The 22,886-nt window shown below is 48.4% G+C and overlaps 4 protein-coding genes across 9 annotated transcripts; 2 read left to right on the top strand and 2 right to left on the bottom strand.

Annotated features, from left to right (window-relative positions):
- Positions 1-7,061, bottom strand: trpc6a (transient receptor potential cation channel, subfamily C, member 6a). 3 transcript variants are annotated; one of them, XM_062485151.1, is made up of 14 exons: positions 6,794-7,061; positions 6,031-6,359; positions 5,728-5,860; positions 5,275-5,575; positions 4,808-4,993; positions 4,224-4,388; positions 3,624-3,879; positions 3,223-3,450; positions 2,593-2,857; positions 2,024-2,219; positions 1,691-1,891; positions 759-809; positions 532-607; positions 1-454 (listed from the first exon to the last, which is right to left on the bottom strand). In XM_062485151.1, exons 1-14 carry the CDS (start codon positions 6,928-6,930, stop codon positions 318-320), a joined length of 2,661 nt encoding a protein of 886 aa, XP_062341135.1. In that variant the 5' UTR covers positions 6,931-7,061; the 3' UTR covers positions 1-317. The 3 variants fall into 3 exon arrangements, with proteins under 3 accessions (XP_062341135.1, XP_062341136.1, XP_062341137.1); XM_062485152.1 differs by having other exon boundaries at positions 532-604; XM_062485153.1 differs by lacking the exon at positions 4,224-4,388.
- A 2,104-nt stretch (positions 7,062-9,165) lies between these two features.
- angptl5 (angiopoietin-like 5) lies at positions 9,166-13,060 on the bottom strand. Its single transcript, XM_062486192.1, has 8 exons — positions 12,200-13,060; positions 11,236-11,407; positions 11,045-11,148; positions 10,884-10,977; positions 10,545-10,648; positions 10,145-10,265; positions 9,806-9,991; positions 9,166-9,653 (listed from the first exon to the last, which is right to left on the bottom strand). Exons 1-8 carry the CDS (start codon positions 12,275-12,277, stop codon positions 9,331-9,333), a joined length of 1,182 nt encoding a protein of 393 aa, XP_062342176.1. The 5' UTR covers positions 12,278-13,060; the 3' UTR covers positions 9,166-9,330.
- Positions 13,061-13,893: 833 nt separating this feature from the next.
- cfap300 (cilia and flagella associated protein 300) lies at positions 13,894-16,885 on the top strand. Of its 3 annotated transcripts, none has more exons than XM_062486196.1 (7): positions 13,894-14,050; positions 14,239-14,320; positions 14,409-14,478; positions 14,719-14,846; positions 15,188-15,360; positions 15,497-15,563; positions 15,978-16,885. In XM_062486196.1, the coding sequence occupies exons 1-7, from the start codon at positions 13,935-13,937 to the stop codon at positions 16,110-16,112; spliced, it is 771 nt and encodes a 256-aa protein (XP_062342180.1). In that variant the 5' UTR covers positions 13,894-13,934; the 3' UTR covers positions 16,113-16,885. The 3 variants fall into 3 exon arrangements, with proteins under 3 accessions (XP_062342180.1, XP_062342179.1, XP_062342182.1); XM_062486195.1 differs by having other exon boundaries at positions 13,895-14,050; positions 14,719-14,876; XM_062486198.1 differs by having other exon boundaries at positions 13,912-13,956; positions 14,719-14,876.
- Positions 16,886-17,068: 183 nt separating this feature from the next.
- LOC134039972 (transcriptional coactivator YAP1-like) lies at positions 17,069-21,976 on the top strand. Of its 2 annotated transcripts, none has more exons than XM_062486193.1 (9): positions 17,069-17,277; positions 17,607-17,808; positions 18,155-18,354; positions 18,669-18,823; positions 19,412-19,513; positions 20,054-20,172; positions 20,473-20,585; positions 20,685-20,785; positions 20,880-21,976. In XM_062486193.1, the coding sequence occupies exons 2-9, from the start codon at positions 17,608-17,610 to the stop codon at positions 21,062-21,064; spliced, it is 1,176 nt and encodes a 391-aa protein (XP_062342177.1). In that variant the 5' UTR covers positions 17,069-17,277; position 17,607; the 3' UTR covers positions 21,065-21,976. The 2 variants fall into 2 exon arrangements, with proteins under 2 accessions (XP_062342177.1, XP_062342178.1); XM_062486194.1 differs by having other exon boundaries at positions 17,553-17,808.
- The last annotated feature ends 910 nt before the right edge of the window (positions 21,977-22,886 follow it).

Below are 22,886 nucleotides of genomic sequence, written 5' to 3'. Positions count from 1 at the left end.
TTGAACATTGTGATTTTAATAAATACAAATAGCAACTTAATTTCACATGAATGAAGACTGTTAGTACAAAGCAAAAATCTTGTCTGAGATTTAGTCATTTCTAGGTGTTTGAGAGCATTATAGTAGCCTGCGTAGAATATGAATGGGCATTTGTTTTAAAACAGCCAATACATCTGTCAGATGTTAGGTGAAGTTTGAAGACTGAAGCATGTTGATGGACCAGCCAGCAGTACAAGTAAACTTGTCAAAGTCCTGAATGTTCCTCCTTCTACTGGACCAGTGTCAGAAGTGAGAGTGTGCGTGTGTGTGTGTGTGTGTCACTTTGTGTTCAAGTTTGGCACTTTCTCCCCCAGCCTCCTCAGCAGCCCCTCCAGCTCCTCCATGCTCTGAGACTTCTCCTCCAGAAGCTCGTAGCGCAGGCTGGAGATATCCTGCTTGATCTCCTTCAGCTCACCTACACACACACACACACATTATGTTTCCACACACACACCGCTAAGGAGAGCCTCTAAAAAGGCATCGGTCTCGTACCTTCGTTAATCTCGTCGTTTTCTTTATCCGTCTGGGCTTTGATGATGTAGCGCTTGATCAGTCTTTTCATGACCTTCTACAAGAAAAACAAAACAAATGACTCCACGCGGCCTAGATTAAGCCTGGTCTTTAAGCCTTCACGTCATTGTTTCTTTTAGTGTGGGATTTATTCATCTGGGAAATCCGACGTATACCGTCTGATGTAATCTATCGGCTGGGTGGCCCACCTGGTATCGTGTAGGACCAGCTGAACCACTGTATACCTTGCTTTCCCCCAGCTGGAACACACAAGACAGTAATACTGTGGTTAACCACACGGACCGGCATACTGACGCACAGCGGATTCACAGTCTGTTCTTGATCTACCAGCGCTGTTGGAGCCTTGTGGTTGTGGCCACTGGGTGGCACTGAACGTTCTGTGGGCCTCAAGGCCTTGGTGTCGACGGTTCAAAGTAAGAAGGGAGTTAGCAATACTTGGCCAAGGAGAGTGAAAATGGCAGAAAATAGCTTGTGTGCGTGCACGGATGTGTCTGCTGGGTCTCCAGAGTATTTAAAACAGCCGTGTGAGGGGAATTTTCATTGTCCAAAATGTCCCTGTGTTCTACTGTGCACGCAACCAAAATCTCCCTTGTGTTATCTTCGGGTCATTGTGACCCCCCCACGTGTTGCGACGACTTTACCTCATACAAAAATAAAGTGAAGCGGTTTCTTTTAACTGTCAGGCTGTCTCACACCCCCCACAGCGCAAAGTTTAAAATAAAATGCTTTTTATTTGTTTTTGTATTGGGTAAAGTTGTCGCAGCACAACGATGGGTCGTTGTGAACCTTCGGGTCATTGTGACCCAAAGGCAGCACAAGGGTTAAGCTGTGTTTGTGTACCTGGGTGAGCTGTGTTTGTGTACCTGGTTGAGCTGTGTTTATGTACCTGGGTGAGCTGTGTTTGTGTACCTGATTAAGCTGTGTTTTGAGTACCTGGTTGAGCTGTGTTTGTATACCTGGTTGAGCTCTGTTTGTGTACCTGGTTGAGCTGTGTTTTGAGTACCTGGTTGAGCTGTGTTTGTATACCTGGTTGAGCTCTGTTTGTGTACCTGGTTGAGCTGTGTTTGTGTACCTGGTTGAGCTGTGTTTTGAGTACCTGGTTGAGCTGTGTTTTGAGTACCTGGTTGAGCTGTGCCCCCTCGATGACCGGGTCCTGCTCCACCAGGTGGTGCAGCAGCAGAGTTCTGATGCATGTGACCAGGCCCAGGGCAGCCTTGGGGCTGGGCACCAGGTTGAAAGGCACAGGAAGAGTCCTGCCCTCCTCGAAGTAGATGAACCACAGTTTGGCGCGCGCAAACTTCCATTCCACGTCGGCATCATCCTGCAGAGAGAGAGAGAGAAGAAAGAGAAAGAAAGAGAGATACAAGAGATATCTTTCTTATAAACAGAGGTAAATAGTTTGCTGTCACGTCCAAGCCCCGTGGTGAAAGCTAGTGTGTGTGTTATACAGTACCTCGATCTCCTGAAAGGAGCTGTTGATCATGGCGATGAGCATGTTGAGCAGCACGATCACCATGGTGACGTTGTAAACCCCATACAGCACGTACCCGATGTTCTCAATGAACTTGTGCCCGTTGTTAATGACGACCGACTTCACCTCCGACAGGCCGAATATAGCCCAGAACAATGTCTTGAAACTCTCCTCCAAGCTGGAAACGGAGGGAGGGGAGGCAGGGAGGGAGGGAGAGAGAGAGAGAAGGAGAGAAAGAAGGAGGGAGAAGGTGGGATGGAGGGAGATGGATGGGGGAGGGAGGTTATTTTTTCAAGCTCAAACGGAAACAATAATTCATATTCAAGGGAGGAAGCACAGATCCTCCTCATGAGAACGTAAACACCATAGCAACTGAGACTATCAATCTGAAACGAGCGCTGTGTGCAGGGGTCACGCCAGCCAAATGAAATTCTCTGGGTAGCCTTTTCCCCGTGTGCGTGTGCGCTCCTGCGAGCGTGTCTTACAAACACAGCTCAACTAGGTACTCAAAACACAGCTCAACCAGGTACTCAAAACACAGCGTGCCTTACGTGGTAAAAGCATCGTTCTGTTTGGCTCCCAAATAGTAGGAGTACAAGTTGAACATGCCGATCATGAACGCCAGGAAGACGAGGATGAAGATGACCATGAACTTGAATATGTCCTTGACCGTCCGGCCCAGCGAGATCTGCAGCGGCCCGAAGCTCTCATTGGCTGGGAGGATGTAGGCGATGCGGGAAAAACTCAGCACCACGGCGATGGCATACAGGCCCTCGGATACCAGCTGGGGATCCGACGGCAACCAGTAGATACGGGCTGGAGGGGAGGAGAAGGAGATGGATTGGTTGTTTACAGTGCCACGTTTTTTGTGTCTGTGAGAGAGAGAGAGAGAGAGAGAGAGAGAGAGAGAGAGAGAGAGAGAGAGAGAGAGAGAGAGAGAGAGAGAGAGAGAGAGAGAGAGAGAGAGAGAGAGAGAGAGAGAAGTGGGGCATCAAGTGGGGGAGATGGAGAGAGAGTTTGAGGGAGAGAGCGGAAACAGTGTTTCTTTTCTGTGTGCGTGAGACAGTGAGAAATAGAGAGAGGAGCAGCGAGTGGGAGAGAGAGAGAGAGAGAGAGAGAGAGAGAGGATGGGAGGGAGGGAGGGAGGGAGGGAAAAGGAGGGAGAGGAGAGAGAGACTCACCCAGAGTGTAGTAGTGGATCTCCGGAGGCAGCGTGACGTTGGAGAGCGTGGTGTAGTGCTGGTCGACGTAGGTCTGAGCGGAGCGGGCCAGCCGGAAGGCTGAGAAGCGGGAACTGAAGGAGGCCAGGAATATGGCCAGCATGCCAAAGTCCAGAAAGTTCCACGGCTCTAACAGGTACTCCCCCGGTCCCTGGCTCCAGATCTCCTTCACCTCCGCCCAGATCATACCTGCGGGAGGGGTGGGGAGGGAAAGTAGTGGAGTGGTGAGTTGAGGAAAGGAGGGAAGAGAAGAAGAGAGGCTGGTAGAGAAGGAAGTAGTAAACTGCAAGAAAACATCCCTCCCCCCCCCCTTTATCTCTCTCAATTCTCTTTTCGAAAAACCGCTGCAGCCGCCCACTGACCCATGACCCAGGATATGATGAGGATCTCCATCCAGGTGAAGGGCGTGGTGGTCATGCGGTAGAGCAGCAGGGGGTCGGGCTCGGGCTCGGGCTCGAGGGGCAGTGCCGCAGGCCGCAGGTGAGTGGTCATGTTGGGCAGGAGCGTGGTTCCTGCGAAGCGGTCGGCAGCGTTGAGCACCAGCAGACACAGGAAGATGGTGAAGGAGGAGGCGTGGGCCACGAACTTCATGAAGGGGCTCCTCATTACTCTCCCTACCTGAGGGGGAGAGAGAGACAGGAACGATATGAAGTTGCCAAAACTCTGAATGGTATTCATCCTTTATTCATACATTTTATTTGTTATTTTTTTAAGGATCCCCTATTTGCTCAATGAAACGATTAGAAACATGCAAAAAGAATACCACAAAAACATCTACAATGACAAACAAAGAACCCCTAAGCCGATGTGCATAAACACAAGCATACATATTTCCAAGCAACACAGTCAATGAGCCACAATTTATGGGCACAGAGGGTACAGTTTATAGTTATGTTCCAGAACATTCACAAGATAACCTATAATAGCCCTTGTGTTTAGTGTGTAGTCCGTACGCTCCGTACCCTGCTGCAGGGGGCCACCCAGTAGGCCAGGGCCAGGCCCGGCAGGCCCACAGCCACGCCCAGCACCACCAGCAGCTTGACCGCTGTGGTCTGCTGTCTCAGACCAGGAAGACTCTCGTACCAGATACTCAGCAATTGCTGCTGACAGTTAGGGTGGGCCACAAACTGAGGGAGAGAGAGAAGGGCGAGGGCGTGAGGGGAGGAAACATGGGGTCAAGGCATGGAGGGAAGTTGGAGAGACGTCGAAAGGGAGGCGGAAGAGGCTGAGAGGTGTTGAAAGGGTGGAGAAAGATATTGGTAAAGAGAGAGGGGGCGTCGGAGGGAGAAAGGAGGGAAGCCAGGGAGTGAAGGGTTTTTAGGCTAGCCATAGTGTTTATTTCATTTGAGCTGCGAACATAAACAGTTGTTTCAGTCGAAATTCTTCTCTGATCCTGAGAGGACATTACTGGACAGCAGGATGGTGTGTGTTTGCTCGTCAGTCTGTGTGTGTGTGTGTGTGTGTGCGTGTGTGTCAGTCTACCTACCCATCTGCCTGCCTGCCTTTCTCCCCAAACCGAATCCGTGTTTTGCGTGTGCCCACTGACCTTCTTGACCTCGTACTTGATGGCCAATTTGAGGCGCGTGAGCGAGGGTCGGCCCGGCAGGTCGAAGGCTTCGTCGCTGTCGGTGTCTCCACTCAGGATGGCCTCCACCTCCTCCGTGCTCCGACACAAATCCAGCAGACCCACCAAATAGTCTTTACACTGGCCCGACAGGCAACAGTAGTCATTCTACACAGGAACACGGAAAGATGGTACGGGGGGGGGGGGGGGGGGGGGAGATGGAGAATGAAGAGCAAGAAAGATAAGGAGAAACAGAGTGACAGTGAGCGATTGAGTGTATGCGTGTGTCCATTTGTGTGAGAGAGACAGAGTAAGAGAGAGCAAGAGAAACAAAGGAAGAGAGAGAGAGAGAGTGATTGATCGAACACACTTGCGTATTCAATTGTGTGTGCGAGACAGAGACACGGAGAGACTTAACGGCATTCTCTAACATCCCACTGTTTATCCACCTTGAATTCCTTTTCGATGTTGGCCAGCACAGCCAGTTCATTGCTCAGCTCCAGGGCAGCCAACACTGGGTCTTCATTGGACAAGGAGAGGTAGGCAGGACTGGCGAGGCCTTTGTAGGCGTTGATCCGCGATCGCGAGTGGCTGAAGGAGTCGTACTGCTGTTGGTAGTTGCAGGAGTCGCAGCAGCAGAAATAGTCGTGGGGGGGGTCGATGCGAGCCCCTTTGCCCAGCAGGGTGTGGACGATCTCATACTCCTGACAGTGGGCTGCCAGGATCACCGGGGTCACGTCATGGGAAAAGCTGTGGACACACACATGCATACACTCCCAAGTTTGTTTTGCTATCCTAATGGGGCCCGACCATTCACTTCCATTCAAACTTGCGTCTCTAACCATTAACCCCTAACCCTAACCCATTCTAACTCGCGATCACACACACACACACATTCTCACCGTGTCCCGTCCTCATCGTAGGCATAAAAGTCATCCAGCATGTCGGCCTGCGAGGGGCTGGCGACCAGACGACGTCTGTCACTGAACGAGGAGTGGCCAAGCAGAGCTTCAGTGATGCGAATATACCCCTTACCTAAGAAACACACACACTTGAGTTTCGGATCCATTATGTGGGATCATTGTCCAAATCATTGTAGTCTATGTGGCCCCCAACTGATGGCATGCAGGAGGCTGTTTTACACTAACACACACACAAGTACACACACACACACCCACATCGGCAAGCACACATGGAGCCCTTACTGATGGCTAGAAGGAGGGCGTCGCCTATTCTCGCTAACTCCTCCCTCCCCAGGAGCAGCTCTGTCACCTCCAGGTGCTCATTCGCCACAGCCAGCTGCAATGCATTCTGGCCCATGTAGTCCACCGCGTTGACGTTGAGACTGGTCATGTGCGAGAGCATGCGCCGAACCTCAGGAATGTTCCCGTACTCGGCCGCATCCAGGAAGCGCTGCTCAGCCTCCGATAGGCTGACGGAAGGGGCCGAGAACATATAGGCGGGGCCACGCAGACCCCGTTGGCGCTTAGCGATGATCTGACGCGCCAAGAGCTGTCGTTCCGTGCTGCCGCGGCTGTCACAGGGGCAGAGGCGGCAGAAAACACGTAAACATGTCAAGGCACAATGTCGACACACACAAGAAACGTGCAAGCTGGAGTCATTCATTGCATTGAAGCAAGGGGATTTTGGGAGTGAACTATGAAAGAAGGAGAGAGAGAGTTCAAACTGTATAGAAAACTCAGGATAATATTGAGAACATTCCTACTGGTTTGGGTTCAAGCAGTTAATCAATGCAATTCTCTTTTTCAAGGCCAACTATAAAGGGAAGCACGGGATAGTTTTTTTCTGTCTGTCTTTAGTTTCGTAAACAATTCCATATTGAATGAGGAACAAACAGAAAAGGTGATATCATAAGGCTCGGTCCACCTGTCCCACCAAGTCACCAGTCCTGAATATTGACTCAAAATCAGCTCTGTTCTCTGAGGGAGACGAGTCCGACCCACTTACCCAGGATGGAATCCATAGAGGTGGTCTTCTTCCAAGTCCTCGTTCACCAGGAGGTTGTCGCGGCTCCTGACCCTGCTCTCAGCGCTGTGGCCCGCCGGACGGCTGTGGTGATCCGTGGCAGACCGTCTGTGATTCATCCTCCCGTCGACCGACCGCTCCGCTCCCAGGGTCCACACACTCAGTCTCTCGTGCCTTGGGTCCCTGACATGTCTCTAATTCTCCCTCCCTCTCTCTCTCTCTCTCTCTCTCTCTCTCTCTCTCTCTCTCTCTCTCTCTCTCTCTCTCTCTCTCTCTCTCTGTCTTCTCTCTCTCTTGCTCTGTCTGTATGTTTCAGAGTTCTCTCTCTCTTTCTCTCTATCTCCCTCGCTCTCTCTCTCTGTTTTGCTGTAGCTGTTTGTCTTGCTCTCTGTCAGTCCGTGTCTCTCCCTCTCTCCTTCTATTCTCACTCCCATTTTCTCTCGGTCTCCCTCTCTTTCTCTCTCTCTCCTCTCGATCTCCCTTTATCTGCTTACTTTCATTGTCGCCAGCACCAGCGGATCAGGGGTGGAGTACTCCATTAAAGCCTTGCTTGACGTCTGTAAGTTTGAGGAGAAACAGAAAGAACGTGTTTAGTTGATTCAAACATTTGACTGGGTAATCTACTAGTGAAATACAGAACAAGAGGATCGGTTTTTAAATGCCGAGAACTAACGGTCTCACTAAGTCCATCCTGTATTCAAGAATATAAGATGCACGCCGCTTCTGTTTGCCAGATTGTGTCGTGTGGAGGTCAGAAAAACAAAGCAGTGCCGGAGGAAGGCCCTAAACACACACTTTACTGACCTTACATACTGTTCTGACACTTTAATAGCCACTAAACCAGTTAAACATGCTTTGTGAGTGTGTGTGTTTGTACAAGTGTGGTTGTGCCTGTGTGTGTGTATGTGTGTGTGACAGAGAGAGAGAGAGAGAGAGAGAGAGATAGAGAGAGAGAGACATAGAGTTGAGTTATCTCACGAAGAACTGCAGATGAGATTCCTCAGGGTTTTAAATTCCCAGAAGATTCTGCTTCCTGTGTGCTCCTGCGCAGATCCCCTGATCCTTAGTCAGTGTGGGAAACTCTACACACACACACACACTGTCACACACGTACACACATTCTTCCTCTGTACATTTTCATTATCAAACAGGAATACGTGTGTGTGCGTGTGTGTGTATCTGTGGTGTTTTTGAGATATTGTGTATAACTGGTGGTTTAAGGTAAATCAGAGAGGATCATGGGAAGGCAGGGTCTTGATCCCCGTAAGTCTGTTTGCATTTTTCACACTGACCTTTTCAGACATACAGAATATAGAAGCCTATTTTGAGCTCGTTTTGGAGAAGCTGATCTTTGGACGATTCCACAGGTCATCACTCTGTCTGTTCTCTGTTCAACCGTTCTCGCTCTCCTTCTATCTCTTTCTCTCTTTTTCCTTCTGTCTGTCTCTCTCCCCCCTCTCCTCCCTCACTCTCTTATTTAAGTGTCCCATTTTTATTAAATAGAACTGACTTCTCACATTTTGACATGTAATGTAATTAAACAAACATTTTGTATCTTTAAATATCAAATATCACGCTGTTCCCCTATCCTTAGTCAGCGCCAGACTTGGGTTACTATGGGATGGGAGTGACCATGGATACAGTAACTGACTGGATGAGTTGATAAATAGTCAGACTGATGTCACTCGGGTGAACTTTTATTTAGTCTTTCTCTGTGTAGAACAGACCCAGCTCTAAATATAAACACTGCCATTTCAAGCATACACACGCACACACACAAGGGGTCCACTTGTATAAACAGGTTTTGCACGACACCTAGAATTGTCTGTGTGTGTACGTGTGGGTGAGTGTATGTGTGTGCTTCGTTAACGCAACCCCATTCATTATCTGTGGAATATACACACAGCTGAGAGGACATAGACCACCCAGACAGCTAGAGTTCTCCTGCATCACCAACAGAACATGCAGCAGAAGCAACACACCCACACACACATACACATGTGTACACACATACACACACACACATAAGTACACACACACTCACATACGTACACACACACACACACACACAGGGGGGAAAGTCCTCCAGGCTGTGTAGGCCAGTGAGCTCTCCCAGCTGTCAGTCTGTTATCCAGACTTGGGTTTGAGGCAGGCGTTTCTAGAACCTTCTGTCTGGACCCTCTGAACAGAGGTCATGGTTCAAGTCGAGAGTCAGAAGGAATCAGAGTGACCAACCAAGTCGAGTAGCTATGACTAACACAGTCTAGTCTCCTGTGTGCCCCTCATGTTGTGGAGACACACAAAGCGCCATCTACTGGAGGAACTTGGTAATGAAACGCACAGCGGCACAGTGTTCAGATTGTTTTATTGTTATCACCGAAAAACGAGAAACATGGTTCCATTTATCTTAGCTCTAAGCTTAGCTGACAACAAACTACGAACACTAGTCCACTACGTCCTCCCTCTCTTCCTCCTCTCGCTCTCTCTCTCCCTCCCTCCTTCCTTCCGTCCTCCCTCGTTCAGTTGTTTGTGGTGATTCTCCGGATCTTCATGGTGACCGAGCGGATGTTGTGGGGCACTCCGCTCCGCGTCCACGTGTCCCAGTGGATGTGGGCCGCCTGCTCCGCGCCCCGGCCGGGGTCGTCCTGGGGGGAGCTGTTGAGGTTGGCCAGGCCACACTGGTTGAACCACCAGCCCGTGTGCTGGTGCTGAGCGCTGCAGCTCTCCACCGTCTCGTTGCCGATGGCGCAGAACGGGAAGCAGCCGTCGTTGTCCACGTCCGACGTGCTGAACGGGGCCGTGTCCTGGTTCTGCTCCTGGTCGTAGCCGCGGAACGCGTCGCCTGAAGGTCAAAGTAGTTTTCCGGCTTGACCAACCCAAAATAAACCCCTTAACCAGAACTGTAACCTTGTAACTTCATTCATCCTCAGACACAGCTTGAAATCAAATGGACTATTTATGGGTAGGTAGGTGTGTGTGAGTGTGTGTGTGTACCTGCACTTCCTGCGTAGCGTCCCAGGTGTATGCTGTAGAACTGCGTCTCGTTGTCCAAGCGGAAGTCGTCGTAAGATGCGTAGGAGGTGGTTTCGTCGTAAGAGACCAGGGCAATGTGAAGCTGGAACCGAGCATCCTTCTGGTTAACGATGTGGAACGCCTTCCTCAGGCCCAGCCAGTGCTCTCCTACACAGACACACACACATTCCACGCACACACAAACACAGAGTAGTACACTCAAAACTTGGGGACGTACAATCGCACGACACAATTCGCAAACCCACGTATGCATCACAGTTCTCTATCCAAAAAATGTATACTCTTGTAACCCAGAGTGACCTGGAAGGTGTCCGAACCCGTCAGCGTAGTCTGCCCAGGGTCGCTTGAAGTCCGTCAGTCCGTCTGTCCTTCTCTGCATCACTGTCCATCCGCCCCCCATGTAGTCCATCTCACAGAACACCTGTGGCAACACATGGGAGAGGATATGTTGGCGTGTGTGAGTGTATGTGTGACCGTGTGTGGACGTGGTTGTCTGTCTAGTTGCCAATCTGTCTCTAGGCATCCATGTATGTGTAACTTGCGCATGTGGCGTGTATGTGTGTGTGTGCTTAATTATTCTCGTGAGAACCAGAAGTGGCCACAAGAACGGTAAACCGCGGAAAACACCATTTTCATCGGGACTGAATTGTGGGTCGTCACAAGATATAGTAAAACAAACATGCGTGTGCGTGGGCGATACCTCGAAGGCAGTTTCCGTGTTCTCTGGCTGGATGATGTAGATTCCGCTGGGGATCTTGGGAACCACAGGTCCCAGGCTGTCTTTAATGTCACTGCAGTCTCTCCCTGGAGACAACACGGTCGCCACAGTGACACCACAGTGACAGAAAAGATCCATGGTCCTTAACTGACACTAGCTAAGCATTCACTACGGGCTAAACTTAGTTTTCTATGAAAACATTCATCATTCCAACGTTATCTGAGGTCAGGCCAGAAACGCATACGGGTCCTGGGGAGCAGATGGACTGCTGAACTGTGTGTCTTTGTGGGTGGAGTCGCAGGGGGTGTGGTGGGCTGTTACCGTGAGACGGGACAGGCTTGATGGAGTACATCTCACTGTTGCTCCTCTGGACCTCTGAGCTGAGGGTCTGCACCTTGGTCATCAGCTCTGTCACCTGGCAACGACATGCAGCTTTGAGTGTGTGTGTGTGTGTGGGGGGGGGGGGGGGGGGGGGGTCGTACCTGGCTGGTTAGGAACTCCAAGGTTCTCTGCTGCTCCTCCATGACATCTCGGATCAGTTTCCTGGTGCTCCTCGCGTAAGTTACCAGAGACTGCTGCAGGTGACCTACACACACACACACACGCACGCACACACACAGATGAGAGGAAAGATGGTAAAGCCAAAGAGGAAACTGGTGAGGTTGAAAATTACCACAGAGCGAATGCTTTTCCTCTCGAAGCAGCTTGGCTGTGATGTCACAGGGGACAGAGCAGCCCTCCCGACCCCTGCCTCCTGCCGGGGCCTTGTGGTTCTTCACCAGCGTTTCAGAAAATTCATCCGTGTCCGCTTCAGATTGGTTCAGACTGGTTCGGCTCTCTGTGTCCTGGCAAACAGGGAGAGACACGACGTTTGACCATGAATGGGGTCATTTACCATGTTTTTGGAGTTAGGCCTACCCGCCAGTTGAGTTGGCACCACCTGAAACGCAACTTTAGTTGAGAACTCTCAATGTTCCCTCAGGGCAAATCATTTAAATCATTCATGCTCCGACGGAGGTAAAATAATGACAAGGTCATTAGAAAACAAGCTCTGAAAGCGCTCAATTTAAATAGCTATTCCCCATAGAGGAGAACTATGATGCATATTATTCATTTTATAGAGAGTAGTGACTAAATGAGTCAAATTTGGGCATGGCTACTCCCGATCTGCAATACTCTGAATCTACCAGTGACATCATAATGGAATGTTGATCAAAGGAAAAACAGATGTCAACAGTTGTACAATGTAAACAGAGGCCTTTTAGGTAATTAAACCAGTTACAATTTGTCATGCTTTGTCTGTAAAGATTGTTTTGAAGTTGCTCTCAGTTACCAGTGGACCTTTAACGTTTTAACATGTTGTTTTTGCTTTACGTGAAGAGTTTAGGAGACATTACAATGCATGTATGTCATCTTGCACAACAATAAACCAACATTGGACAGCTGTCGATAGAGTTTGATAGTCAATAGTCAATTAGTTTGACTTCACCAAACTCAATGACGACACCTACTGTTCTGTCAAAGATCTTTAAGGCACATTTATATCATGACCCTGCAGTAGTTAGACAAGAGTTTAGCATCTACATGCTCTCTAAAGCAGCAGTCAGTCCTTCGGGATAGGAACTAAAGACACCTACTGTGCGTTCTGTGGAGATATTGAGAGAGGCAGGGAGGTGAGGGGAAAGGAGCAGGGTGAACACAGTCAGCCACATCATGCCTAATCCGTCCGACTGTTGGCAAGCGGTAATCCGAGGAGAACTTTCTTCCAGATAACTCCCTCAGCTACCTCCGGGAATCTCCCACACACAGACCAATGAGCACCCTTGGCTGAACCTGACTCCACTCTCCTCTCTCTTTCACTCCTTCCCTATCTCTGTCTCTTGCGCTCTGTCTGTAAATCTGTTTTCCACTCTCCCTCTCTCTCTCTTGCCTGTCTGTTTCTCTCACTCTCTCTCTCTCTCTCTGGCTCTTTATCTCGACAAACTCTCTCCCCTTTGGCGTGCTTTCTTCCCTGCCTCCCGTTTCCTTTGTCACTGTAGTCCTTCACTCTCTCTGTCTCCCTGACTCCACTTTCTCCTCAGCTCTCTCACTCTCTCCTCCTCTCTTTTCATCACCCCTGCTTTCCCCCAATAAAATCACATGACAAAAAAAGCCTTTGGTCTTTCCGTGAGTCAGCGAGAGACCTGCGGGAGGCTCCATAACTTTCCTACCTTTAGTTTAGAAGTACCTCTATCTGCTGACTGTGGACTAGTGTAGCCTTTCAACCTCTAATGATTCATGCGTGTTTCCAGAGGAGAGATTCTGGGATCTCAAAGCTTTGGTTGAAGGGCAACCAAGGGCCAGTAGCTTTGTACGGCATTGTTATTGCACAGCTGTGACTGAGGCCGCATCCTGCCTCAGACATGAGAACCAGATGTAGTTGGGAAATGGGACACCTCAAAGTGGAGGGGAGTCCTGTGTGTGTGTGTGTGTGTGTGTGTGTGTGTGTTTGTGTGTGTGTGTGTGTTACCAGAACAGAGGGAGGGATCTACCAGTGGTGTATGGGGACCTGCGGAAAAGAAACAAAGGAAAACGCAGCCTACATGTCTCGGCTCACGTACGACACACATCCCTTTCCATTCTCTCCGTCAGACAAGTGAACTCAGCTTATTGGACCAATGACCCGTGTTAATTAGACAGTTAAGCAGGAAGGAAACAGAATAGTAGTAGACTATGTGGCTCTGGTGGAGCTCACACACAGATCCAATAACCCTCCAGCTGGAGCCAGCCTGCCGGTTGGTACACAGGCAGATAGGGACAAGGACAGCCCATGGAGGTGCTATAGTGTTAGGGAACCAACCAGGGTGTGAGAAGTGAGCCACCGTTCTGAGCCCCTGGAACTTTATATGTTTGCTGAGTGGAATGTGCGAGGCCCAGAGGCTGTTGGGCCCCACATGTGCTGTGGGTTACACACTCCTGTAAGACTCACGTCACACTTTGGAAATAGTATACATGGCCGCCATGATGGTGTGTGTATTGGTGCACAACTACAGTCAATTCGCGATTATTGTCAAATGCAATCCCAAGATGCAAACAGAAGGTGAGACACATTTTGTTCTGTTCGTGGTCTAGTTTAAGACGTTTCAGAAATACTTCCTTTGCTAAATTACGTTAACTGGAATATAACTGGCATGGTCTACAAAACGATATGGCCATCATCAAGGTGAGGTGGAGAGTAGGTGAACTCATTAAACGTATTTACTGTCACGTTTATGAAGGGTTACGCACATAGACTTACAGGTTACGCACGTTGGCACCCTGATGACGTCATGAGACGGGGTGGAAGGGGTTACTGGAGCGCGTCGCTATAGCAACAAGTACACAGCGACCAACATGGCTGGAGAGAAATGCACAAGTGAGTTTGTGCAAAGGTTTTCTTTCAACCTTCTTCCGTCCAAGAAATTCTCATTCCTTGAGGAGAGACAGACATTACAACTGTTCTTGAAATGGTACGTTTAAAAATATATAATATACATAAGAAATATTTGCAATATTCGTTTCATATGGTTCATGGTTAGCTCTATCTATCTAGCAATAACTAGCGTTACGCTAATTTAGAGGCAACATCAATCTAGCTAGGGATGGTAAATTACAGCTAAATAGTCTTGCTAATTGACGACCTGTGTGTGTATTACAGGTCCATGTTAGGGAGGATCTCAGTTCAGGCTTATAATTTTGACCAGAGCTTCTACCCCTACAACAGCAGGGACTTCACACTGGTAAGACCCACTTTCTGATTCCTTTGCTCCCGTGTGGCGATGCTCTCTCCTGGATATCAGTGACCGAGAGTGGCCCTGTTGTTTCCAGAGTTTTTTCCAGGACCCCTGTGTGCAGGCCAACCTGAGGAGGATGGAAGCAGGGGCATGGCAGCCTCTAGGTATGTGTTGCCACCGTAGGCTAGCTTCAGTTCTACACATCCCTCCTGCCCCACCAGGCATAGTGTGTGTCTGTGTGTGTGTGGCTGTGCGACCTACTGTACTGTGATTCACCATGCTGAACCCAAAACACACTTTAGCTACTGAGACCTCTGTCCCTGTGTCTACTGTTTGCACCAATTGTGATGTGATGTACATTGTTTCCTTTGTTCATTGTGCGTGTGTGTGTGTGTGTTTCTCAGACAGCCCAGTGGTCTCAGTAGATGTGGAGGTGGTGCCGTGCAACACGGTTTCCATGGAGCTGTTCGACCCGCTGTACTCCAGTGGAGTCCTGAGGCCTTCGGGACACATCGTCAAATGTCTCCATGAGGTTCATCCAGACTACGATGAACTGAGACGGGTCTCTCATTCACCCACACACACGTGCAAAACACTCGTGCACACACACGCACAATGAACAAAGGAAACAATGTACATCACATTACAATGAGTGCAAACAGTAGACATAGGGACATATGTCTCAATAGCTAAAGTGTGTCATGTCTCTCACTGTCTTTCTCTTTCCATTTCACACACACACACCAAAACATAAACCATAATAATACAGTCGTATGTGACATTGCTCCGGGGCTGTGGTGGTCGGGAGGATACAGGCGTTGATGGATGCCTGACAGAGGTACTGAAGCAGGGTGTTTTTGCTGCTCCCTCTAGACGCTACAGGAAGAGGATTCCGAGTACTACGACGCGATTGGCAGAGAAGAGCGAGGCGAGTTCCTGTTCCGCCTTTTCAAGCACCTGTGTTTGGGAGGAGAGCTCTGTCAGTACGAAGACACCATCGCTCCCTACATCGACACGACCAAGCACATCTACAAAGACCTCATCAGGTACACACGCCCACAGTCACGTAGGAAATAGGCTTTTATTCAAGGTATACTTTACAACATAGTGCTACAACAGTTGCTCGTGCTGTTGATACTATCGTGTGGTAGCTGAGTGACTGGATCGTGTGTCTGTGTCCAGTGTCCAGAAAGAGGCTGAAACCAAGAAGATCAGTGTCGTCTCCACTGTGCTGAAGGTGTCCGCCTACGTAAGTCGTTTCCACTCGAGGCCCAACACTCAGAGCGTCCACTCAGCTCTCAGGGTTAGGGAGCAGCAGGGAGGATGAAAGAGGCTAAAACAGACAGAGAGGGTGACCATGTGAGAACAAGGGGAAGAGTTCGAGAGGGAACAAAAAGAATGCGACTCGGAAAACTTGAATGTCCTCCCGAGAGGAAATGTGTCGCACGGCACAGAACGTATAGACGCACATTGAAAACACATCCAGGTAACCACAAAACAACAACAATCTCAAGATCGTCTATAGCGGCCATCATAGAAACGTCCGATATACGAGATTAGAGATAGCGCGAGGAAGAGTGCAGTGTTAAAAACACACGGGTGGGGGGATGAGATCACGGGAAACGATCGAGGGAGTGACACGGCGTCTCGTCCTCCCGTGCAGGACGAAGCCGGCCTCTGTTACCCGGGGCGACGAGAGGAGGAGGAGCAGACGTTCTCCTACCTGATCGTCGACCCCTTCAGACGCCACGTGTTTGTCTTCCACCACTGTCACGGCGTGGGCTCCTTCAACCTGTAACTCCAGACCTCTACAGGGAACACCAGCAATCCGAGAGAGAGCCACCCTACTGCTGCTGCCCCCGCGGCTCGCCTCTGTGTTTATCGAGGCTGTGCGTATGTGTGGCCACCAGGTGGCGCGATGAACCCTGAGCGTAAGTGGAAAGGGGGGCGGATTCTGTCTGTCTGGGAATTTGCCAGATCGGGCACGTTCGGAGCCTGTCCCAGCCGAGGGTTCCCATTTCATACCTCTGTCTCTCTCTCTCTCTCTCTGCCATCTCGGATTCTAAATGATGGGATGGGGGGAAAGCCTAGGTAACTCTATTCAAATGTTACCGATTGACTCGTGCCAGATCGGAGATTTATTGGGGGGGGGGGGGGGGGGGGATGTTGGTAAGAGGAAAGCATTTCCAGAGTATCTGTAGAGCCTCGGTTTTTAACACAGCAGACAGCTGTTTGTTGTAAAAACAGAGTTCAAGTTTGTCAGCCAGCCGGCTCCATACCCATACTTCTGACCTGCTCTCCTCTCTTTCCTTTCTTCTTTCCTTCCTGACCACAGATATGAGAGGACTAGACAAGAGGGCCATGGCTGACAAGTCACACATTCTAATAAAATCCTGTATGAGAGTCTGTTGACATGAGTAGAGAAAAAACACATACACGGTCTTAAATGTTTGTTTATTTCATGACAATAAATGAGATGTGCTGTGAAGAAACGTTCCATGGTTTTATTCATCGAGTCCAACTTGAAAACGTGGATTTTAACATCATTGCAGATATCCCATACAATGGATTTACCTTTCGTGCTTTCTTTGTTATTAAAGTGTGGGTGAACATTTACACGAAGGTGAATAATACGATCATGAAGTAAGAAAATCAGTGAGAGTGGTGGGACCGCAGAGATGGGACAGAGAAATTGCTGTGGCTTTAACTCCAACCCCGCCCCTCAAAGGGATCACGGGGCCGCAGTAATCTAGCTACTACAGTTTCTGAGAAAGTTTCGGGTCGGTCTGCCAAACTGAGATTTATATCGTGTGTTGTTAGTTCCACTCTCTGTAATGATATGTTTGTATCCCTTTATTTAAACTACGTTTTTGAAGACTTGCATTGGAATTTAGTCACTGTGTCTTCGGAATTTGAAGCGAAACGATCTTCTGCAGAAAAAAAATCTGTCTGGCAGTTTGAAGGTATGTGGGACGTCCAACGTGTTTTCCACAGTTGATTTTGACAACAAAACAAGTTTAAAACATATTCATGACAATTTGCTGTCGGTCAAACTCATATAGCAATACAATATATACAATTTAGGGGAAACTAATAGTTTTCCGTGTTCAAAACTGAGAAAAAACTGCTTGTTTGTAAAAAAAAGAAGAAAATAAAAGAAAGAAGAAAACAAGCAATTGGATTGTCTCAGTCAAAAACTTTTGGGCGTTTCCCAATCAAAGTGGTGTGTTTGGGACAGGAAAAAAAATTCTACATAACTTTTGGATTCATTGGAAATAATCATTCCTGAAAGCATGGACGCGCAGCAGAGCGCGCCTCCGGCTGGGCAGCAGGTCGTGCACGTGCGCGGGGATTCGCAGACCGATCTTGAGGCGCTCTTCAATGCTGTGATGAACCCCAAGACTGCGAGCCTGCCGCCCTCCCTGCCAATGCGCATGAGGAAGCTACCAGACTCCTTCTTCAGACAGCCAGACCCCCGATCCCACTCCAGACAAGTAAGAGATCCTGTCCAGCCCCCACCCCCACCCCATCATTTCCTGGCCGACCGCTCTAAGTAGGGCACCATAAGGACAGACTAATGATGGTCCTAAGCAAAGGCCACATAGTAGCTATTGGGATGTTTACAATCAGGGGCACAAAAGTAAAGTCAGGGACAGACCTTACCCCAGACTGGACATGGCACAGTTAGCTAATGCTGCTTCACTGAGTTGGTGTTCACCAAAACCAGTTGGTGTTATCTTATGCAATAACCTTAAATGGCTCCTTTTTTGTATGTTTTCTCACCCCCCCCCCCCCCCCCCCCCCCCTTATTGTCGTGTGTGTGTGTGTGCCTCACACCAGGCCAGTTCGGACGGGAGCGTGTGCGGCTCGTTGACGCCTCATCACGTCCGCGCCCACTCGTCCCCCGCCTCACTGCCCATCAACGTCCTGTCCACCCCGCCAACAGTCGCCGTGGCAACACAAGCCCTCCCGGATGACATGCCCCTCCCTCCAGGCTGGGAGATGGCCAAGACACCATCTGGCCAGCGCTACTTTCTCAAGTAGGTGGCAATGGGTCCGTTTACCTATCTGTCCGGATGTTTCTCAGTGGTGACTCGTCTGTCAGCCCTTGCATCAGTGTTCCAACCTGTAGTTTTCGCACGGTACGGCTGTAAGTTACAGTCAGTGGCAAGCTCCAAGTGGTAAGATAGAGCAAGTGTGTGTTGTGTTACTAGTAGAGCAGGTCCTGATTAAGGGTGCGTACATGGCTCATTTAGCAGGTTCCACTGGTTCCACTGCTACAGAAGACTGACAGCTCACTGAAGCAAAACGGCTTTATCTATTCTGTGTGTGTGGCGTGTGTGTGTGCTTGTAGTCACCTGGACCAAATCACGACATGGCACGACCCTCGCCTATCCCACCTGCAGACCAGCGCAGCTCCTAACCCTATCTCCAGCCCTCCGCCCCACGCCCACACGCTCACCAACCCTGCACCCACAACACAGACACACAACGCCAGCCCCGACACAGGTACGGCCTCCCCCCCTCCCCCTCTGCTCCTCCTCCTCCCATACCTGCTCTGTCTTCTCAGCTCCCATCCCTAGCCCCCCCCCACCCCCACCCCCTCAGCCTCTTTTTCTACCGTGTCACCAGTTAGTAACTATGACATACCCCTTTCTCTCGTCTCTCCTTCCTCACCATCTCCCAACCTGCAGACCCAGATCAGACCAGCTAGCCCCTAGTAGTACCCACCCCCTGCTCCCTCCCCCAACCCCAACGCTCCCCCTCCCACCCCCCCACCCCACCCCGTCTACACCCCAAACTACGCCACACAGAACGGCCAGACCCAACACAGGTCAGGAACTACCTTTACGCCACTGTGAATGTTCCCTTATGAGCTACCTGTATCGGGACGTTTAATACGTCCCTCGATGACTTGAAAGAGTGCCAGGTGAGATTGTGGCTTCTCACAAACTCTAGACTTTTGGGACGGTTGATTTGGTGCCCCTTGTCTCCGGGGGTGACCTAAATCGAGTGCACCTCAAGTATTTGACACGTTATTGACCCAGATGTGGGTTTGTTTGTATGGTAAGAGTGTGTGACGCTGTTGCTGTGTAGGTCCCTTGCCAGAGGGGTGGGAGCAGTCGGTGACTCCTGAGGGAGAGGTGTACTACGTCAACCACGCCACCAAGACCACCTCCTGGCTAGACCCACGTCTAGGTAACACATACTTGCATCCACACAAATACACGAGACTCGTACTTTTATGACGGCAAAAGCCAAACTGTCTCAATGTTGTTCTGACCAGCAGATGGCATCATTCACCAAATGCTGAAGGAAAGATGGCATGTATAATGATATACAGTAGAGGGTACTAAAGTCACGTACCTTTTTATACGCACTTCAGAAGAATTGCCTCTTGCGCAATTTTGCTTCATTTGACTGTACTATGTACATCAACCACCAAGGCGGTAACTATTCAAGGAATTCGTCATTGTAATTCTAGGCTCGCCACAAGCAAAATAATATTACAGATGGAAAAACAACTAAATCAAACTAGCCCCATGAAATGCTCAGTGGCAAGATGATGGATTACATATGTACTTCATTTTGTGCGTTCAATGCTTCAAAACTCCAAAGGAAGGATGGGACTTACTAACCTGTTATATTAAGTACAGCTGTTGCTAGGTATCACCGTGCACACTCTTATCAATCTCAGCCTGTAAGCACTCAGCATCAGCAAAATATATCTTTCCCCAGCCCAAAAGGTTGGCTCCAGCCTTGTTGGTGTGGCAACCCAGCAGAGGCAACAACAGCTGCAGGAGAGGGAAAGACAGCGACACAAACATCAGGACCTGCCGCAGCCAATCAGAATGCAGGTTAGAAATCAACCTTTGTTTACCTACAGGTTGGTGACACTGAATGTCAGCTGGCTAGCCTATTAGAAACCTCCTTTTCGTTTGCCTTTTAGCCTCGTTTTTACAGAACCACATGTATGATCCTCCAGTATTTCAATCACATTTGACAACAGCGACAGTGAGACGTCAACAGTGACACCTGAAATATGAGGAACTGCCGTTAGTTACTCTGGGTTATTTATTCTCCTCTCTAAATCTTTCAACTTGTGCTGATTCCTTCCTTGATTCGTGTCGCGTACACTCGGGTGTACGTCTTTCCAGGATGTCGTTTTAAGGAACCAGCTTCCTGCTAGCATGGAGCATGACGGGAACACACAGAGCCTTGCTCAGGATGGCAGGAACCGAAATTCCAACCATGACTCTGCTCTCAATGGGTGAGTTTGTCTGTGGTTTGCATGTGTTTGCCTAAATGACGAGATGTTGGCAAATAATGTTGACTACACTGCGGAAATTAAGTTGTGTGTGTCTGGCAGGATTCACTCCCGTAATGAGAGCACAGACAGTGGGTTAAGTGTGAGCAGCTTGCCTCGAACCTCAGACCACATGCTCAACTCTGTAGAACATATGGACACAGGTAATACCTGATTATACAGTTTTGGAACGCACCACATGATGAGTGGCATTTCATTGTGAGCCGATGTCCTCTGTTGTGTTCTCTGTTGTGATAGGTGACTCTGGAGTCACCCTGCCGACGGTGTTACTGGAGACGAGGCCTGGGCTGTGCTTGTCTAATGAGGGGGAGGAGCTAATGCCAAGCATACAGGAAGCTCTGGATTCCGACATCCTAACCGATATGGAGACCGTTCTCTCCGCATCTCGCATGGACAAGGACAGTCTGCTCACTTGGCTATAGACACCACACACACACACCAAACAATCATCTTACATCTGGCAGTAAGCACACACACAATCTTCACCTGGTCACAGAAGCGTGGAGATCGACCTCCTAGATTTACTGAGTTCAGTAAATGCTTTTTTTTCCCCGACTTTACAAATGCATTTGAGCAAACCTGTTTTCCATTGTGGTGTTCTCCCTACGAACGCGACTTTTCAAGCACACGTCTGGGCTGTACAGGTAGGTCATGGGCAAATGGCTGATCATATATGATGTGTTACCTCTGATTTACGATGAAGAAAAAATGACTCCATTACTGGAATTTTTATCCTTTTATTGTCCGTAACGTATTGTCCACTCACAATTGAAGCAACCAACAAACTTCTGCAGCTCACTTCGTTTATAATGACCATTTCGTCACAGTGTGTGTATATATTCTATTTTGTTTTACTTTGTGTATTTGAAGTATACTGTAAGTTGACATTTTGTCAGTTGTTTAGTGTTTGTCAAAGCTTTTTAGTTCTACACATCCATTGGAATTTTGTAATGGGAAACGAGCGGAAGCTGCATTTTCAACCACACTTCTCCTTGTAATGGGTTGTTAACTGGTTTAATTTAGAATGTTAAGAAGCAGTTCCCTCATTGCCTATTTGAAGGTACTTACTCATTGATCAAGTTTAGGCGATGATATATCCTTCAAATTGCCTAGTTGATATTCATTTTTCAAATTACATTTTAGTGTCTGCATGTTTAATAATTATTGCTTTTTGTGTTATTGGCTTCCGCTGAGTATTATTGAAATAACCCAAATGTATATTGTTTTGTATTATGGATTTGTTTATGCATGTATTGTATATTGGTGCATTTTAGTTCTAGCTAATGTAATCCCTTTTGAAATAAATAATAAACCGATGATACATTTTTTTGACACTAATTGTCGGTGATAAATTATTTTTAAATGACGTAGCCCTGTTTAATTACTCTACCTCACCTGACTAACTGGTTATGTGGAAAGACCATAGACTTGTATACAGCAGAGCCATATAAATAGAGAGCTGGGACACTTCCATAGATTTCCATTGTTATCGATTAATGCGGAAGTCAAGTGTGTCACATACGACCTGTAGTTCCAAACATTGTATTTTCCAACGTTCAACCACATTCATTTTCAGTGTTGCCAAAGCAAGTTAGCTGCTAAATTGATCAAATGACTGCATTTTTTCATATTTCAACACATTACATTTACATTTATTCATTTAGCAGACGCTTTTATCCAAAGCGACTTCCAAGAGAGAGCTTTACAAAGTACATAGGTCACTGATCATAACAACGAGATAGCCACAAAACATTGCGAGTAGCCAAAACATGAAGCACACATTGTGAACAACCAAAATAAGTGTCAAAGGGAAGAACCATAAGAGCATGTAGTTAAACAAGTTACAATTAAACAACATGAACTGCTATAATATAATACATTAGTGGACCTTTTATCAATTGTTATTAGTAGTATTTTATACAGCCATCTTCTAAATGCAGTTAGAGCTAGAAGCAAAAGCAAAACTTTTACTGTAGCTAGTAAAGAATGTATTGTGCTTATTAAAGTTATGCATTGTGCTTATTAAAGTTATGTGTTATGAGCTTAGAAGTGTGCTCAGGCTTAAACATTGTGTCTCACACAGGGCAGGGGTGCAGGCGGAGAAAGAGGAACAATCCAGACGAGTCTCGACCACAGTGGGAAAAAGGCTGAATTTTGTACAAACGACTGGTTGAGTGACCGGTGTCGTAACATGTATTCTACTGTAATCTTGCACTAGTAAAAATTCTGTATTTTTACACAAAT

This window comes from Osmerus eperlanus, chromosome 19, assembly GCF_963692335.1.
Source record: "Osmerus eperlanus chromosome 19, fOsmEpe2.1, whole genome shotgun sequence".
NCBI classification, from domain to species: domain Eukaryota; kingdom Metazoa; phylum Chordata; class Actinopteri; order Osmeriformes; family Osmeridae; genus Osmerus; species Osmerus eperlanus.
Note: the sequence above shows the minus strand (reverse complement) of the source record. Positions and strands in the feature narration are given on the sequence as shown.

What these genes read in the sequence shown, in the direction of transcription:
- trpc6a (XM_062485151.1), bottom strand. Translation starts at nt 6,930, where the DNA reads ATGAATCACAGACGGTCTGCCACGGATCACCACAGCCGTCCGGCGGGC. An exon ending in CGCCCTCCTTCTAGCCATCA is followed by an intron (nt 5,861 to 6,030) that starts GTAAGGGCTCCA and finishes TGTGTTTCTTAG; the next exon opens with GTAAGGGGTATATTCGCATC. An exon ending in CATCATATCCTGGGTCATGG is followed by an intron (nt 3,451 to 3,623) that starts GTCAGTGGGCGG and finishes CCCCTCCCGCAG; the next exon opens with GTATGATCTGGGCGGAGGTG.
- angptl5 (XM_062486192.1), bottom strand. Translation starts at nt 12,277, where the DNA reads ATGATGTGGCTGACTGTGTTCACCCTGCTCCTTTCCCCTCACCTCCCT. An exon ending in GGAAAAGCATTCGCTCTGTG is followed by an intron (nt 11,149 to 11,235) that starts GTAATTTTCAAC and finishes GTGTGTGTGTAG; the next exon opens with GTCACCTGCAGCAGTCTCTG. An exon ending in CGGGTTCGGACACCTTCCAG is followed by an intron (nt 9,992 to 10,144) that starts GTCACTCTGGGT and finishes GTGTCTGTGTAG; the next exon opens with GAGAGCACTGGCTGGGCCTG.
- cfap300 (XM_062486195.1), top strand. Translation starts at nt 13,935, where the DNA reads ATGGCTGGAGAGAAATGCACAAGTGAGTTTGTGCAAAGGTTTTCTTTC. An exon ending in ACTACGATGAACTGAGACGG is followed by an intron (nt 14,877 to 15,187) that starts GTCTCTCATTCA and finishes TGCTCCCTCTAG; the next exon opens with ACGCTACAGGAAGAGGATTC. An exon ending in TGCTGAAGGTGTCCGCCTAC is followed by an intron (nt 15,564 to 15,977) that starts GTAAGTCGTTTC and finishes CCTCCCGTGCAG; the next exon opens with GACGAAGCCGGCCTCTGTTA.
- LOC134039972 (XM_062486193.1), top strand. Translation starts at nt 17,608, where the DNA reads ATGGACGCGCAGCAGAGCGCGCCTCCGGCTGGGCAGCAGGTCGTGCAC. An exon ending in CATGACTCTGCTCTCAATGG is followed by an intron (nt 20,586 to 20,684) that starts GTGAGTTTGTCT and finishes TGTGTCTGGCAG; the next exon opens with GATTCACTCCCGTAATGAGA. An exon ending in TGTAGAACATATGGACACAG is followed by an intron (nt 20,786 to 20,879) that starts GTAATACCTGAT and finishes CTGTTGTGATAG; the next exon opens with GTGACTCTGGAGTCACCCTG.